We start from the raw sequence: 18,618 nt of genomic DNA, 5'->3' as shown, positions 1-18,618 counted from the left end.
TGACAGTCACATCTTCAACAAAAGGATCTGTTTATTTGAACTCATTCTTTTACAGAACTATAACCAAAAAAAAAAAACAGGAAAACTTGATGCAAAATACAAACTTGTAAATGGTAAAATAACAAAAGATGGCCGTAGATGTAAGTTTGAGGAAAACCGAGTTACTAATGCAGACTGAGGTGTGTGTGTAATCACCGACCTATGACCTTTACAGATGAGTGACGAGCAGATCCTGCTTTTAAGCTGATCCCAGGCCAGTCAGAGAGCTGGGTCCGGATCAGGTTTACCAAACCAACTAGACCCAACCAATTCATGTTTAATGACTGCTGGAGGTGGGCTACAGATGGTGGATGAGGAAAGAAAGACCTGTCTCTTTGTTTTCAGCCATGCAATGAACTAAAAGACAACTTCCAGGAGGGCTACTCGTATAAACAAGGGAAAGCCAGTGAGAGGGAGCGGTCTAGGTTTCATAGTTGGGGTTCTTGCGGAGGATAACAAAGCCCTCCAGGATGGGCGTGACAGGGAGGTACTCCTCTGTGGCTAGCTCCGCCCTCTCTCCATGAGCCAGCAGCACTGGTGTGGTGTGAGTCTGGAACCCGGTGATAGCCTTTGGCTTTCCTGCCTGGCCAACAACATCCACAGCCTGTAAACAAACAACAGCCTGTTTACCATCAAGCTCATCCTGGCAAAGACCAGGTAGGAGGAGCCTAAAGCCAGAGATCTCACAATCACCATGGTAACTCTTTTATCCTCTGTTGTGGTAACAAATATAGAACAAAACTTTAAAAGAATAAAAATCCCTTCTGATTATTCCTTTAAAGCATCTTAAACAGAAAAAAATCAATGTGTCAAAAAACAGTGACTGAATAATTCCTAATGCTGTAGCTAAACCCTAGGGCTGGGGTAAACGATTATTCTGACGATTATTTTATCGAATAGTCGACTATTCTAATGACTATTTAGATGATTAATCTAGCGATTATTTTTTATTGCACCATTAATAAAAACCAAAAAATCTCAAATAAATTCCTCAAAAAAGTGATAAATTGTTACTGTAAGAGAATAAACACTACGGGCCTTCCATTTTGTATAACACTGCTTTTATTGTGTTGGTTGGTTATGTTCTGGTGACGTGTGGAACGTGGGAGTGCAGGCTGCTGCCTGAGAGGTGGTTGGAGACGGAGTGTCTCCATGCTGCTTTGTTTTGGTCACTTATGTGCGTGAGGCGAGTGGTGTTACGACCCTTCCTGGGGAGTTTGGCTCGTGTGCAAAAAGGAAGGGACAATAACGGGATTTAAAAGTTAAAATGATGATCAGGTTTATTTACAACTACAAAAAAACAAACCTTTCCATCCACAGGTTGGGAATAATAAAACTAATTCTGCCTGTGGGGAATTAAAACAAAAGTACGAATAACCTGGGATGTCCCACTGGGCAAAGATTACAGGGTTCTGGACCAAAATAAGAATCTCCAAAGGTCCAACTCTAAACTGGGCGGTTAAACCAAACTCAAGGTGATATTTTAAACTAAACCGAAACCCACAACACTCTAAATGTAATAAAAGGGAGATCTGCACCACAAAAAAGATGAACTCTAAACCAAAACGTAACCGCTTATCCCAACGCAAGAAGCTGTTAGCGAAGATGCTAACAGTAGCTTTACCAACGTTAAGTTCAAGTTACCAAGTTTAAATAAACCAAAAACACCCAGCAGCAAACAGACCAGCACGGAGGAGAGACTGCTACCACCAAAACAGCTCTCCTCATGTCTGAAAGAAGCTCCTTTATGAAGGGAGAAACGCTCCCGGTGATTTTCTACATCTGCGGTAGAGACGAAGCAGCGCATCTGACCCGGGAAGCTGTTGCCGGGAGACGAAGACGGGCAAAACAGGAAAGGAATAGTAGCGGACGGACGTTGTTCCGGGTCTTCGGTATTTGGCGGAGATGTTAGTGAAGGCGGAGAAGAGGGCGAACTAGAGGAAAAACAGGCAGATTCCTCCTATATTTACAAAATCCTGGGGATGCAACAAGTGGGCGCGGTGCGTGGACTACCGGATCGGACGTCGACGAATTTTTAGAATCGAGCCGTCGACGTATCGATGCGTCGCTACAGCCCTACTAAACACGCATGTTAGCGATGCTGAACGATGACCTAATAACCGACAAAGTTTCACTCGTGAGTTTCTGTGCCACCGACTTCACATTATGTAAAAATCTTATCCAATTTAAATCCAACCCATCAGATTTTGATCGTCTAATCCATAAACTGGCTGCCCCATTGTGGATTTTTACCCTTTAAAAATATTCACTTGAAAAAATTTCAACATTTAACTTCAGCAGATGTAACACACACACAGACACACACACACACACGCACGCACACACACACACACGCGCGCACACACACATGCACAACAGTAAAACAGCTGACTGCCTTCCAGACGCGTTTCTGGTGAATTCTTCGGACATTTCTTTGTAAATTCTGGCATTAATGAGTCAAATAAAACAAAAACAATGAAAGTTTCTGGGTTCTACCTGTCCAACCCTAACAGACACCGGCAGAGGTCGGAGCTCCTCATCAAAAGTAACCAGCATGCGCGGCTGCATGGCTGCGACCAGGCCGTAGAGAATGTAGTGAGATTTACCCAGGATTACTGCGGAACACAACACAGGTGGATGAGCACTTCAGAACATCAGTGTGATCTCTTTTCGCACGACGGGACAGAAAAATCCACTCACTGTTCTTAACATCCAGGAAGGAGACTAGCACCGTGAGCAGCCCCGCCACAGCCACCGGACTCATCAGCTGCCTGTCGCTGTGGTACGGACAGAGGGTGAGTGTGCCTTTGCCCAGGTGAGTCAGACCCTGTGGACCCACAACAAAGAGCCAATGAGCATCACTGAACCACGGAAGTCCCCAGCAGCGCGCCACGTGTTGCGCCACCCACCTGTGCCAGTCGGACCATGAAGAGGTTGTTTGGATCTTTAGCATGATACTGTGCTAGCTGCCGCAGCATGGCTGCCAGGCGAGCGTTGTTGGTGCCTGAGGAGAAGGAAGAATTTAGAGGCATCCATCTTGTGTGTAAAGCTGTTCTTTACCAAATATCCCAGCATGTTAATCTAAAACCCTTTGTTATATTTGTTCAACTTAAAGCAAATGGCTCCAAAAACATGTACAATTACCTATTTAACATGTAAAGATGTAGTTTCTGTGTACTGAATCTTAGGCGGTGGCACCAAAAGCCGAGTGAAGTGTCATAAAAATAGCTCCAAGGTGTGAACACGTCTCCACTCACCACTGCCCACCATGCCCATAGCAAAGATGGAGTTGTGAGAAACTTCCGGGTCTGCATCGTGAGAAAACTTGCTAAGGGTGTCCAGGATGTTCAGACGAGGATTGGACACAGAAATGAGAGCCAGCGCCAGTGGGACGGCTCGTCTCAGGGTGGGCTCACCGTAACGGAGCTGAAAAACACAAACGAGTCGCCGGCAGCAACGATCCAGTCAAGACACAGGACTACTCTACTGATGTAAGCTGATGTTTTAGCATCGATGCAACAGAAATGAAGAAAAAAAGGATTTGTCCATTTCAAGTATGAAGAGATAAACTGCTTCTTTACATAATTGGTAGAAAGACAATTTTGTAAAGAATTTCAGCAAATAGGGGAATAAAACAAAGTAGTTTCACTGACCAGATGTCCAAATGTTCTCAGAGCCATCTCTGAACCAATCTCCTCCCCCATGGCAATCAGGGCGATCCCCAGGACAGCCACACCCTGAGGGGACATATCAACGTTATTGTTGAACCCCACCGTCCCAGCCAGTGGTGGTCCAACGATAGGGCCGCTCAATTCATTGAATTTTAATCCCAATTACGATCGGACTTTTAAACGATTATAAAAACAAAATAAGCAGATTATTTACTCCTCCCTCTTGCGCTGCTCTGAGTTGCAAATCAAGCGCTCCTCCCACAGTGTCGCCAACTTAGCGACTTGCCAGTTGCCAGTTCTTAAAGCTCTTCAGACTCCCTTCTTGACTTTTAAATCCTAAAAGTACCTAGCGAACAACCTAGCGAACAACCTGGGAAAACCCTTAGCTACTTTCTGGATAACCGTCGTCGACATTCCCTGCAGGTTAGCAAAACACTCAGCCTGCGCTCCGCACGTGGACGCACGCACACACACGCACACACACACACACACACAGCGCTGTGTCTGGGACAATAATTACATTAACTGATGGGACCTGTAAATAAATAGTTTAGAATTAAGTTACAAACAGAAGTCAGTTCTTCACGCTGATAAATAGAGATGAATTATTATTTATCTCTGAGTCGCCACACTAACCAGGACAAATTTATTACAATGCATCATTCTGTGAACTTCACTACAACATGAATGTTTTTATTTATTTCATACGTGCACTGTAACACTCTTGCTGTCAGTATTTGCAAGATGCTGGTTGGGTATTTGGGTGTGTACTAGGTACCCTAAACGAGTTAAACCTCTTTGGGTTTTTATGCTAGAACTCAGGAGTTGTTTTTGTGACGATCTTATATTGTTGTCCTGACTGTGTCCTGTGCAATTTTATGACAGAATAAACAAACAATAAAATCAACATTAATTAAAAAGTCACCTTAAATAATCCAGATCTCAAGTTCAGTCAAAATAATCATGATTAACATTTTTGCCATAATCGACCGGCTCTTTCCGACGTTTTAACCAAAACCCGAGGAAAAGGTACCGCTTCTCACAGATGGCAACATCCCGTAGTTCTTACCTGGTGGGAACCCATGTCTGCAGCCGGCTCCTTCTTGTCTTTGTCCTTTTTATCTTTTTTGTCCTTGTCTTCTTCTTTGTCTTTCTCCTTGGCTTCGTAGTGCTCACTGCAGATATGAAGAAGCTGTTGCACCTTCAGCACGTTACCAGAACCTGGAGCCGGGAGACAGTCTGGATCAGCTGCTGCAGCGCCGGGTCGAAGCTTGTGTAGCTCACGGGGGTTGAACGGAAGGTTTCGGATAAAAGGTCAGCAGCTGCTGGAACACTCACCTGCATAAGCACAGATGTCCACTAGCGTGTTGGCGAAGCTACGGAAAGGTTCAGGAACAACCTGCAGAGCTGCCAGCGTTGTCTCAATAGCTTCTCCTTTCCCTATGGACAGTAAAACCAGACATGTCAGACCTGGACTTGTAGAAAGTCCCAGAGAACAGAGTCAGTGAGAGTCCACACCAACCCAGGTGGTTGAGTCCCAAACCCAGAGGCAGCCAGCGAGCATACGTGTCCTTCAGCTCCTGCTCGTTCTTCTCCATGATGGTCTGGACAATGGTGGACGTCACGTCTCCGTTACACGATCCCACAGCGATCATGCCACACGCCAGCGCTGTCGCTCCAACCACCTGGAGATTTTAAACGTGATGTTAAACCGAGCTGCAGTTGGATTAAAATGTCACCTCAGCAGAAAAGGACTCAGACGTACCTCCATGCTGGATTTAGAGTCTCCCATGACAGGAAGGAGCAGCGAGAGGACATCTTCTCTGTTGGAGCCAGCATAGGCCAGACCCAGCCTGAAAACAAACACACCAAACCGTTTCAACATCAAATCCCTTCAGGAGTTTATCCACATCCAAAACAAACACGGACACAACTAAACGACATCAACGAGGGGAGAAACACAGATCAGATTAAAAGCACAAATCTTCTAGCAGAAGATCCAAACCACGGCTGTGATGTGGGGGAAACACTTTTCTGCATGTTTTCTACGTGTCTGATGACCAGAACCTCCAGGAAATGTGTGACAACTCAAACAAGCTGAAGTAAATCAGAACAGAGGAAGCGAGCTAGCGCGATCCTCAGCCTCAGCAAGCTCCTCCACGTGAAATCACGTCCGCAGAAAAGGTGGAGCTAGATGAGCAGAGTGACTCCTGCAAGCCAAACAACCAATAAATAAATAAAGTCACACCACAAAACAATCTCCTCCTCCTTCGGACTGAAGGTTAACTTCCTGTTGGAGCAGCCGGAGGCTGCACGGATCTACTAAACAGCAGGAGAGATGGAAGCGCGCTGCACATCCTCATCATCATCCTCCTCATCCTCATCAGTGAGTAAATCCGTCCAAATGACAAAGTCAGATAACATGTTTACAGTGTTTTCTGTGTTAAATGATAATGGTGTGAAGGTCAAGTTCCCAGACTGATTGTTTTGTTAAACTAAAAATATGTTTCACTGTAATTTGGTTGAAATTTGTCAGTTTTCATAATATTTAGGATGTTTGTTGTTCAACGTATTAAATCATTATATAATAAAATACGTTTTAGAAAAATAAAACATGTGAACATGAAATTCAGAAAACTATAAATGATTTTGAGGAGAGTAAAATAAAGAGTTTCACAGGTTAGGACACATTTATTCACATGCCACCGCGATGGAGGATTACCAACGTAACCACAGGATTTATTCCACGTGTAAGCATCCTCACCCAAATATGGCGCCTATCCTCATGACATTGCTGTTGTGGAGAACGTAATCGGAGAGTAAGGCGAGCGCTGGGTCACACTCGTTTCTCACACCGGAGTTCACGATGCCACAGGCCAAGAGGGCACCCGACTGCACAGACACACAGCAGAGGGTTTCATCCTTTTCTCCTCCACCAGGAGGTGGTCCGAGGGGAGGTTTAAGGTGTGGCAGACGTTACCTTGATGTAGTCTTCAGAAGAGTAGAGGTATTTGTCGATCTGAGTCAGACCACCATCCACATCCCAGAGCAGGATCATACCCAGAGATGCAGCTGCACTCAGCATGCCTACGGACATTCAAGCCACACGAAGCAGTTTTTTACACTTTAATGCTTTAAGTGGGGCTTCGTGATTGTGGAGGTAGAAACTTTACCAACTTATTTATTATTTATTTATTTAACTTATGTTTTTCAGGAGGATAAACTGCTTGAGATGTAACATCTCGTTTTCGAGCAGGTCCTCCTTCAACACAACCAATAACAAATAAGGTGGCAGAGTTAGAAAGTTATAACAGACTTAAAAAAGAAAAAATAAGGAAAGTAAATAAATAATAACAGTAAAAATAACGATATGTATAAATATATATACACAAACGTGAATACATGCGTACACACGCACATATAAATACACATATGCATGGATACATACATACCCACACATGTACATACGTATGTAAATACCTATATACACAATTAAATTAAATAAAACTGCTGTGAGGCACTCAAAAAGAAATAAGGGCAAAATATTACATCGTATTTAAACCTACAGTGGAGTAATATCGCAGTTGAATACAAAGATTGGCAACAAAAAACAGCATTTTAGCCAGTGAATGCACAAAATCATCATAACAAAGATTAAACAAAGCAACTACAGCTCGGCATTACATGAGCATAAACAGTGCGGGAAAATTGGCGAATTGAAGAGACGGATCTTAATTCAGTGGGTAATTTATTCCAGTCCAGAGGAGCTTTAACACAAAAGGCGAGTCTACCCACCTCCTTTTTAAAACGAGGAACAACAAATGATGGAAAAGTAGTTAAACAGGTAGAATACAAGGAATCAATGGGAACCAAAAGAGTTTTCAGATAAAGTGGAAAATCAAAATAAATGCGCTTAAACATAAATATCAGCCAATGAAATTGTCGTCTAGCTTTTAAAGGCAGCCAACCAAGAAGTTCATACATAGAACAATGATGAGTGTTAAAAGAACACTTCACATGGGACAGTAGGCGGGCCTGCCAGACTCGTCCTGTGTTTAACTCCACACAGAGAGCCAGTCTGGTACCTCACAGGCCGAGAGGCACATGAGGGGCGGGACTGGCCAGCTCAAACATAGCCAATCAGAAAAAAGGCGGAAATGCCGACTGCACCACGCAATGCTGTCGTTTTTTAGCTGTAGTCAAAAATGGCGTCTGGCGACGATGCAAACATCTTTCTTTAGAAGAAAGACGTTTGGTTTTAAAGACGTGTTCGAGTCATTTAGAACGGAGGAAAGAGCCACAGCGAACTCTGCTTTAGACGCCATCCTCCTTGTTTATGAGAAACTTAGCGTTGTGGTGTGTGTGTGTGAGACATATGCTGCTCAGCACTGATTGGCTCGGTTAGAAATCTCAGGGGGTGGGTTTATTTGAAGAGGAGAGTTCTCCTGACTAGGGCTGCAACAAACGATTATTTGGATCATCGATGAATCGGATGGGGTCTCTATTCGATTAATCAGATTAAACGGGAAAATTAAATAATTGCTAGTGAAACATTTTTCTCCTTCCATTACTCAGACAGAACACGGTTGTGCTCTGTTTGTTAACAGAGTTGTTAAATGTTAAAATAAAGTTAATTAAATAAAAAATAAGAAACATCCTGGATCTGTTTGTTCGCTTTCTTCGCTGAAGTATCAGATCGATACTCTGCATCAGCAAATGATTTGGACTCTAGTTAAAAAAAACCTGATCAGAATTTTTTATTTTTTTATTTAAACATTGCTAGGGAAACACGTTTCACTCCTTCCTTTACTTTAACAACAGAACGTGATTAGAAAACTTCAATAGCGTGCAACTCTAATCACCTAAACATATCCCAACATGTTCAGTAGTAAGCTACTGGAAATGCTGATAACATTTCATTTCTACTGCTTAAAATGTAATGGTGCATATCTATTGGGGTGGGCGATATAAACGATATAAAATTGGGTAATGATAGAGTTTTTGGCTATATCGCAATATCGCGATAACACATGACGTCACTAAGATGTGCACCCTGCTGACATTGGGACAACAGAAAGGCAGGGACTGCAGGCATGGAGTGGGCGGAGGAGGAGGTCTATATGCCTCAAGTGGCATTTATTTGCCACAGGAGGATATTTAAAAGCATGTCATTTTGACAAATATAAACAGAGGAAAAAATATATCGCAATATATATCGTTACCGCACATGCTTCAGATTATATTGCAACATAGAATTGAGGCCATAACGCCCAGCCCTACATCTATTATGTACGGGTTAGCAATTATCCATTTTAAATTATGTTCACAGATAGAACCTTTGGTAAAATAAATGCTACAGTGGCTTGCCGTATTCCGTCAGCAGTGATGGGCAGAGCAGACTGCAGTAACCTGACTGCAGCGGTGCCGGTTCAGCTCCGTAGCGCTGCAGCCAGGGGCGGCGTTAGGCCCGGCTACTTGGGCTGAAGCCCCGGATCTTTCATGATAAGCCCCGGATCTAAATTGCGGAAGTAACATGCAGTACCAAAGTCCAACAGAGAGGGAGCAGCTGGCAGTAGTTTGTATACAGCCTGCCTGAGCCTCCACCACTGAAGAAGAAGCCCTTCAGCAGCCGGCTTCTTCTACACTCTCTGCCTGAAACGCATGAGTGAAGATGGACATAAGGACTTTTTTTAGACCAAAAGTACAACGACAGAACCCCAGCTTTGATGAGACTAGTGCTGACTCAGGTTTGTGAGTCTTATTTGAAAATATTTGTTGTGCTGCTGGTTTGCCTAAAGTTAGCTTATCAGGTAAAGTTGTTGGAGAAAGAAAGGGAATATTTACTATCATCTCACACTAAACACTAACAGGAACAATACTCTGCCCTGAAAATGCTTAATATGTAGCTTCAGATTAAAAATTATGTGGTACAAGACATATATGATGTTGGCTAGTGTGTGCGTGTGTGCGTGCGTGCGTGCGTGCGTGCGTGCGTGCGTGCGTGCGTGTGTGTGTGTGTGTGTGTGTGTGTGTTAAGCCCCGGATCTTCTTCAGTCCTAAATCTGCCCCTGGCTGCAGCTAATGAACAGGATGATGGGGACTTTTCTTCCACTAGTAGAGTTTACATTTTCTTAGTTTCACAACCATCGTGTTTTTTAAAAACCCACTTGATCGTGAGCCCGCTACCCGCTAGAATTAGCTAATCAGCTTGTAGATGCACTTTTGATACCAAATTTTGGACGGTTTTTGCCTCTGTGTCTTTGCTGGTTTCTCTGTTTTCCTCCACAGCACCTAGATGAGCACAGTGTGTGCCAGTAAAAGGCATCTTCCTTACACAATAATTACACGTGCGACATGTGTGTGTCTCGCGTTCTGATCTGCCTCGGTCCGCTCTGCTGCCGCATCAGATGGGCCGCGCGCATTGACTGTTACTTAAAGGTCGCACAAAATGAAAAGACGTTGCACAACACAACGAATCGATCATGAAAAGCATTGCCAACACATTTCTTCATCAAATTTTATCGATTCGTTGTTGCAGTCCTATCCCAGACCCAATGCTTCCCATAAGGAAGCATGGGGCTGGCTGGTCGGGCTAACGGGACAGAACTCTGCTGACCAGAAACAGCACTTAACAGTTTTGTGGAGCAGGTATGTGCCCTAACAGCTGTTAGCTATTTTCTGCGTTGGTAGCTAACAAAAGGCTAGCTGTTAAGTTTTTTCAGTTCGCTGACCGTCAATTAAAAAAAAACACAATTGGAAAAAAAAGTGTTTTTTTATTGGCATCATGGTAGAGCCAGGAAGTAAGAGTAAGAGAGTAATGTCTCTGAAGGCGAAGCAAAGAGATAAAACCGAAGCGAACATCGGCGCTGCCTGCACTAGCATAAAAATCTAAAGGAGGCTACAAAATCACAGAACGATAGTGACCTGGCTTTATTGCTACCGAAATTGTAAGAAATTATATTTTTGTCCAACAGTGTGGATATTTTTACTTTGTGGCTTACTTAGTAACACTTAGCTCATGCTAGAGTTAGCTTGTTGTTAGCACTAGCTAGGCTGCTGCAGGGTTGTTTACAACAGTTGTAATTGCACTTTCAACCAGCAGGGCGGCGGAGGAGCACTGCCTGGTGTTACTTTAAATAATGTTTGTAACTGCCAGGAGAGTTCAGTGAAAGATGAAGAAATGTAAACCGTGTTTATCTACCGTGGTCTTTATTCTTGTACAGCCACTTGTTGCCATCGTCTGTTAGCAGCTTGTCCTGTCCAAAGGCAGCGTTAACGAAACCGTTCACAAACGAAGAGGCCAGGTTCATCCGGGCCGAGTCCACTTGGGAGCCACTACCCCCAAACCCTGGCACATGCAGAACAAGAGAAGATTCATGAACGTGCCGTCCATCAACCCAACCGTAAAGAGGTGATGTCACTCAGACTCACTGTTGTTCTCCAGGTGGGTTTTATAAATGTCGTCTGGGACTTTGGGCTCCATGATGTCCAGCTGGAGAGCACAAACAGGTTAATAATAATAATAATAATAACATTATTTAGGGTTAGCAACCCTTTGTGTTGGACCATCATTCACCACCGTTACTGCTGGTTATCCAGCCCAACAGAAGATATTTTACTTTTCAGGATGTGGAAACTAAATCTGAAATGTAAAAATTAAGTGTGACCAGAAAAATGGTGAAGTAGTTCATAAACATCTGCTGGACAACAGTAAAGAGCTGCCATCGTTTCTGTCTCACTGCTGGCTAATCGCTCGCAAAACGTCTGACGCAGAAAGTAAACAGAAACACTTAAGAGCTTGAGATGCGTTCAGTACGCGTGCGTGCGTGTGTGTGTGTGTACTCATTTCACTCAAATCCAGCATTTTAGTTGAGTTTAAATAAATACAGATTAATTACTGTGACCAATTTAATGTCCAACTTTCTAATCCTGACAGCATTTCTTTGAAGTCTCATCTCTCCCACCTCTCTGGCCAGCGCCAGGAAGTTGCTGTTGAGCTGTACGTTGGACATGATCTCTGTCAGGTCCTCGTAGTCCTCCACGTCTTCGTTCAGCTCCAGGAACACACCATGCCGACCCAGCATGAAGGCCATCTGCTTCTGGATGACTCTGGCAGGAACAAAGACACACGGGGAGCTTACGTTGAGCTCACGTTTACTCTCAGCAGGAGGGGGTGTCACAGAAGATCAGATAAACATAAGAACTGATGTGGATCCGCGTTAATCCAGGATGGGACAATCTGAACTGAAGACGCCTTTCGGAGGAGAGGAAACGTCTTTGACCAACAAGAGAGGTTTTGAACTCTTAAGCCTGTTTTATACGTCTCCGTCTGCGGAGATGTGCGCCGCCATTATCCGTGGATCCCTAGGCTCCCTGACAGGCATGCAAGGATGGAGAGAGTAGAGTCCCATTTTTAACTATTCATTGAACACAACAGAGAGCACACGCCTGATTGGTCGGCCTAACAACAACAGTGGCGCCGTCGTTGGTGGATGTACTTTCCACCAACGCAGTCATCTACTTCACTCCGGTCGAACTATTTGCAAGTTTTTGTTTCTTGAGACCAAACTGTTCCCGCTCAGTGAAAACTTGCTGTTGGCCATCGCTCCTTGGCGTTTACAAACGTTTTGCAAACAGGAGGAATGACAAAATCTTAACACAGGAATCTAAAATTATCATCTAAATGAACACCTTCTTCAAGACATCTGCATCAACAGGCTGAAGTAAATAAACTCGTCGACCAGAAGCTGGGCGGACACGGTTGTCCTTTGGGAGTGCTGTAGGACACAGGAACTCATGGGGTTGGAGGAGGAAGATGAAAAACTAAATCAATGTTTTTTCATTTTAATTTGACATAAAAACGCTTTCTTGACAATCACCGTCATTGTGTGTGAAAGTAGTGTATAAATATAAATGACTGACGTGTGTTTATAGGGAAATACACTCAGGTCCATAAATACTGGGACATAGACACAATGCTAACATTCTTGGCTCTATACACACCACAATGGATATGAAATGAAAGGAACAAGATGTGCTTTAACTGCAGACTGTCAGCTTTTATTTGAGGGTATTTACATCCAAACCAGGTGAACGGTGTAGGAATTACTACAGTTTGCACATGTGCCTCCCAATTAAGGGACCAAAAGTAACGGGACAATTACAGGTAGCTTCTCAGCTGTTCCATGGCCAGGTGTGTGTTATTCCCTCATTATCCCAATTACAACGAGCAGATAAAAGATCCAGAGTTCATTTCAAGTGGGCTATTTGCATTTGGAATCTGTTGCTGTCAACTGTCGAGATGAGATCCAAAGAGCTGTCACTATCAGAGAAGCAAGCCATCATAAACGAAAGGTTGATGAAAGGAGGTAGGTGTGTCTGTGTCAAAGTCAACAATCAAGAGAAGACTCCACCAGTGTGAATACAGAGGGTTCACCACAAGATGTAAACCATTGGTGAGCCCCAAAAACAGGAAGGCCAGATTAGTTTGCCAAACAACGTCTAAAAAAGCCTTCAGAGTTCTGGAACAACATCCTACGGACAGATGAGACCAAGACCAACTTGTACCAGAGTGATGGGAAGAGAAGAGTATGGAGACGGAAAGGAACTGCTCATGATCCTAACCCCAAAATTCCACTATCTCCGCTCCGCCCCACTTTCTGCTGCCGCCCGCTTCCGAACTCAAATTATACTCTACCCGCTCTACAACGGCTCCGCTCCGGTGCGGAGACCTGAGGGGCGCAAACAGGCATGCGTGGGATTTTCGAGATCTTGCGATACAGTCCGAGCAATAAACACGGAAGTTAGATCCAAACACCCGTTGTGTGGGAGAAGCATCGAAATGAACTGTTTAATCTGCTCATCATTAGTGTTGAGAGATCAGCAGTGTTTGGATCAACAATGGGTGTAATTTGATAGTAGAAACTGTATTTATGGCTTATTTTTGTGCATTTAAAGTTCAACCGTCATTGATAGTTGTTAAAAGTTGTTAAACCTGTGCATATGAAACAAAAAATGCTTTTTGTTTATCGATTTATTGTGAAATAACGGAAGGTGTGCTTGCTCCCTTTCCTGTTGGGCCGTTGTGATTTCTGTCCATTTACTGCGGAGGTGCTCCGCACGGCCGCAGTAGTGGAACAGCTCCGATTGACTACAACGGAACCGTTTTTGATGCGGAGTTCGTGCCGGAGCAGAGATAGTGGAATTTTGGGGTCAGCATACCACCTCATCAGTGAAGCATGGTGCTGGAAGTGTCATGGCGTGGGCATGTATGGCTGCATGTGGAACTGGTTCTCTTATATTTATTGATGATGTGACTGCTGACTAAAGCAGCACGATGAATTCTGAAGTGTTTCGGGCAATATTATCTGCTCATATTCAGCCAAATGCCTCAGAACACACTGGACGGCGCTTTACAGTGCAGATGGACAATGACCCAAAGCATACTGCAAAAGCAACCAAAGAGTTTTTGAAGGGAAATAAGTGGACTGTTTTGCAATGGCCAAGTCAATCACCTGACCTGAATCTGATTGAGCGTGCGTTTCACTTGCTGAAGACAAAACTGAAGGGAAAACGCTCCAGGAACAAGCAGGAACTGAAGACTGTTGCAGTAGAGGCCTGGCAGAGCATCACCAGGGATGAAACCCAACGTCTGGTGATGTCATGTGTTCCAGACTTCAGGCTGTAATTGACTGCAAATGATTTGCAACCAAGTAATGAAATGTATAAGTTTGCTTTATGGTTCTTATTCTGTCCCGTTACTTTTGGTCCCTTAATTGGGAGGCACATATGCAAACTGTAGTAATTCCTACACCGTTCACCTGGTTTGGATGTAAATACCCTCAAATAAAAGCTGACAGTCTGCAGTTAAAGCACATCTTGTTCCTTTCATTTCATATCCATTGTGGTGTGTATAGAGCCAAAAATGTTAGCATTGTGTCGATGTCCCAGTATTTATGGACCTGACTGTAGCTGGTGAGCCGTGCTGATGCGTGTTTGCGCGTACGTTGCGAGCGGTTCTGGTACTTTGTGGGTCGCAGCTCCGCTTCAACAGTGCGAAACCGTTGCCAGGGACAAGCAAAACATCAAACATGCAAGCTTATGATTGCTGATTGGCAGCTGGTCGTGTGGTGGTAGTCGTCTCATTATACCCTGCATGCTACACCACGCTCAGCGCAAAACTCGCCCCCATCTCGTAGATTCTCGCACGAGTGGAAAATCGGCTAAAAAAAGTCGCACGTGGGTTTGATTAGTGAAATGAAAACATCTGCAGCATGATGATTATAAACCCGTTTCGTCTGACAGTAGCAGGTCACAGAGGCGCTCTCCTTACATGTCTTTGCAGGAGGTGAAGATGTTTTCCACCAGCTCCATGTCATTGAGCATCAGAGCGAGGCGCAGGGCCTCTGGATACCGGTTAAACTCCCTGAAGATGTTCAAGGCACACCTCAGCAGAGCAGAGTTCTCTGGCTCTGGGACGTAACTCACACAGCTAGACAGACAACACAAACCAGCTTAGGTTTCACTCGTTCTGTTTACATTCTACAGAGTGAAGGAAGAGGCGTGTTTTCTGAGCTAACCTGGTGAGGTAGAGGCAGACTTTTCCGTAGGCGTTTTCATCGATATAGTTCTCCAGCATGTCCAAACGCTCGATCTCCATCAGCAGGTCGCAGGCCTCGTGCTCAGCATTATGGGCCATGTTGTACGGCACAATCTCCTTCACCAGCTTCAGCAGGGTCTCCTGTTGGGTCTTATCATTCTCCTCCACCTCCTGCCACTCTTTGGCCACCTCTCCGGCGAGGTGCCTGATGGACATTAATAGTCGAGAAAGCGGTGATCATCAGCAGAGTCGGCTCAAACTACAGAGCGTAACTGGAAAAATGTTATAAAGACTTTTCCCACATGTCCTCTAAACAGTCATGATGTACCGATGCTGCTCTGTAATCCCAAAACAAACCCAAACAGTCCTGCACCTCCTGCGTTTACATGGCGGCTGATCTGGATCAGGTTTACCTGACGTATTCGTGTCCCCAGGAGGCCAGCTCTTCCTGAGAGCCCAGCAGACGGTACTTCAGACACTCCCTCTCGCCGCTCATCGTCATGGCCAACACCGACACCACGTCAGCACAGAAACGCTACGACAAAATACACAGACGTCATGTTGTAAACCACAAGACAGACTACTCGATAAGTCTTTAACACGTTAGTTTGATTAATGTAACTACAATAGATTAGAATAACTAAATACATGGTGACCTCTAAATCTACCCAGCCTGTCAAACACAGGCTTTCAGTTCAACACCAGAAGCTGAGGGATGTTCTTCTTGTATTTGTTTCACAAAAACTGGATAAATTCACGCGTGATTATATTATAAGAAGTAAGGTAAATGAAAATACTGACTTTAGTCACATTATATGGTTTGGACTAGGGCTGGGCGATGTGGCCTAAAATCAATATCACGATATATTGAGGATTTCACCTCGATAATGATAAACGAACGATAACTACAGGTATGCGCAGAAACAACAGTTGTCCACTAGATGGGGCTGTCACATGTATTGAGTCCCATTTTTACATGACTCAAGGTGGTACAGCTTCTTAAAGGGACATGAACCTACACACATCTTTTCATTTTTTTTATTATCAAATTTATTGACACGGGAAAAATTATCTCGATAAGAGTCCGAAATTTCTATAACAATACATTTTTGATTTATTGCCCAGCCCTATTTCGACATATTTTAAAAAGATTACAGGTTAAAAGACACCCTGTCGAAAGCTCTGTTTCGAGAATTTTCACACAAATTTCAAACACGACTGTTTCCATTTGACATCGTGGTACAGCCTCATCCAGAGCTGCACTAGCAAAGTGAAGAGGTAACATCGGGTAAGTAGGGAAACATAAGGTTAGGAGACAATGAGCAGAAGCGGGACATTGAAGATGATAAAACGTGGGGGGAGGCATGACATTTGACGGCACAAAATCTTTGGTAAATGCGCTGTAACGTTGATTTTCTAAATTCTGATCCTCGCAGCAGAGACTTACCTTATTTTCACCAGGAGCCATGCCCTCATAGACTTCTTTCAGCTTGCCGTAGTGTGGGCGCAGGAATTTCAGGGGCTTAGGTACGGAGGTCATGGAGGTGGTGGAGGACCGGATTTGTCTGCGAAGCTCTTCTAATGCAGGACGATACAGCGCTGTGTTCGTGTCCTGCAGAAACAGAAGAATGGCATGTTACTTCACCTTTGCATGGTTTTGCCACGTTGGCAAACAGAAAAGTGATTAAAAAAAAACTGATACTCACACTTAGCCTCTCCACCATCATCTCCAGGTCCTCTTGTAACTGCTTATCTTCCTCTGACTGAGAAACCACAAGGGAATTCAAGATTTATTGTAATCACCACCAAACAAAATCAGGCTGGTTAACAGATCTGCAGCCTTTAAGAAGGAAATAAGAATGCCACAATGCCTTATAAACTGAGTACATAAAACTACATGAAACATTCCATCATGTTTTAAGGGTTCAGGTACTTTCTGCATGTTAAATTTAGTAGGGAAAATGGTTAACATGGCTTATTTACTGTAGATCCTAAGAAAAAAATTCTGAAATCCTATTAAATGTAATAAATAAATATAACATTGACAATTTCATTTTATTACCATAACTTTTACAAGACACAGTAGTGGCAAGGGGATCATAGATGTTGAGGCTCTCTGTGTTTTAATGCGCTTGTGTATTTTTCTGTCTAGAATACTTGTAAACTTTAACGTTTGGGGGTCAGAGACGTAAAACTTTAAACCACTGCTTTGGTTACTGAATCACCGGTTTACAGTGATGGAGGATCCTGAGATGATCTTTAGATGTAAAATTAAACTGGTGACTGAACCCACAATGGTTACAGAAAATCAGAATCATTAGTATTAATATGATCGATATTATAGGTGCTGAAATGCCGTGAGTTTGGCTATAGACGACTGGACTCATACACAGTTAACAACAGCGTAAAATAAGTTTATTTTAACAATAAATTCATATAAACTAACTGCACTAATGACGTTAGCAGCAGCTGGATTAAACACAGCGGATTCATTGACTTTATCCCAGATGCTGTGTGACAGAGGGGCAACGTGAGGCTGGTTTAACACCGATGACAGTCTGCTCAGCTAACGCTAGCACACCGGCTGGGGCAGGCTAGGCTAGCAGGACACATTTTTTGACATTGACGTGACTAAAACAATTAGCGGGTAAAGGTGGTTAAAAGTTATAAAAGTAATGTTCACGGTAAGCTAAATGAGACTTCATAAGCTGTTTATAAAAATAAATGTCCCTGACTTTGGCCTGCTCCACCGTGTTGTCACAGCGGCAGTGACTCAGGCAAAAGAACAACTCAAGCGCCTGAAACGTTAGATAGCACTTAAGAGGGGAGAGAAATCCACAAACTTACCAATTCCTGCTCCTCTTTCTTTTCTTTATCTTTCCCAGAGGACTGCTGTCCCTTTTCCTTATCCTTTTCCTTCTCATCGCTCTTTTCAGACTGCTTGTTCTCTTTCTTTTTTGCCTCCTCCATGATTGAAAGCGTTGAGTTAGCACGGAACTCGGCGACTGTGGATTCTTCTTCTTTGGTATAAATAAACCTTGTAAGAATTTATTTACCACCACCTGCTGGCCATAAGTTAACAGCGTTCGATTATGCCCGAAAATAAAATAAAATAAAATAAAATAAAATAAAATAAAATAAAATAAAATAAAATAAAATTTCTGTACTTGGCTAATTTCAGTAGTGCACATTATCAAATCTAAAGACTTGTGTCCGCACATATGTTGAGATATGATAAAACGCGTGGTGTTATAATAAAGTATCTAAAACTATTTAATATTTCAAGATGCTTATTCGGTACGGAAATCA

The 18,618-nt window shown here is 43.5% G+C and overlaps 1 protein-coding gene across 1 annotated transcript; it reads right to left on the bottom strand.

Moving 5' to 3' along the window:
- Nucleotides 1–13: 13 nt before the first annotated feature.
- On the bottom strand, nt 14–18,341 carry psmd2 (proteasome 26S subunit ubiquitin receptor, non-ATPase 2). The gene is made up of 21 exons (XM_015952136.3): nt 18,157–18,341; nt 17,016–17,072; nt 16,757–16,921; nt 15,723–15,844; nt 15,290–15,514; nt 15,043–15,201; nt 11,675–11,819; nt 11,142–11,202; nt 10,912–11,058; nt 6,691–6,797; nt 6,475–6,602; nt 5,476–5,563; nt 5,233–5,395; nt 5,049–5,150; nt 4,780–4,931; nt 3,693–3,776; nt 3,297–3,465; nt 2,949–3,043; nt 2,740–2,866; nt 2,536–2,654; nt 14–643 (listed from the first exon to the last, which is right to left on the bottom strand). The coding sequence occupies exons 1-21, from the start codon at nt 18,277–18,279 to the stop codon at nt 461–463; spliced, it is 2,721 nt and encodes a 906-aa protein (XP_015807622.3). The 5' UTR covers nt 18,280–18,341; the 3' UTR covers nt 14–460.
- Between the last annotated feature and the right edge of the window lie 277 nt (nt 18,342–18,618).

The sequence above is a fragment of the Nothobranchius furzeri genome, chromosome 13 (genome assembly GCF_043380555.1).
Source record: "Nothobranchius furzeri strain GRZ-AD chromosome 13, NfurGRZ-RIMD1, whole genome shotgun sequence".
NCBI lineage: Eukaryota > Metazoa > Chordata > Actinopteri > Cyprinodontiformes > Nothobranchiidae > Nothobranchius > Nothobranchius furzeri.
This window is presented reverse-complemented; position numbering and strand designations above follow the sequence as displayed.

What these genes read in the sequence shown, in the direction of transcription:
- psmd2 (XM_015952136.3), bottom strand. Translation starts at nt 18,279, where the DNA reads ATGGAGGAGGCAAAAAAGAAAGAGAACAAGCAGTCTGAAAAGAGCGAT. An exon ending in TCATGGTCCGACTGGCACAG is followed by an intron (nt 2,867 to 2,948) that starts GTGGGTGGCGCA and finishes GTGGGTCCACAG; the next exon opens with GGTCTGACTCACCTGGGCAA. An exon ending in TGTCTGTTAGGGTTGGACAG is followed by an intron (nt 644 to 2,535) that starts GTAGAACCCAGA and finishes GTTTGTTTACAG; the next exon opens with GCTGTGGATGTTGTTGGCCA.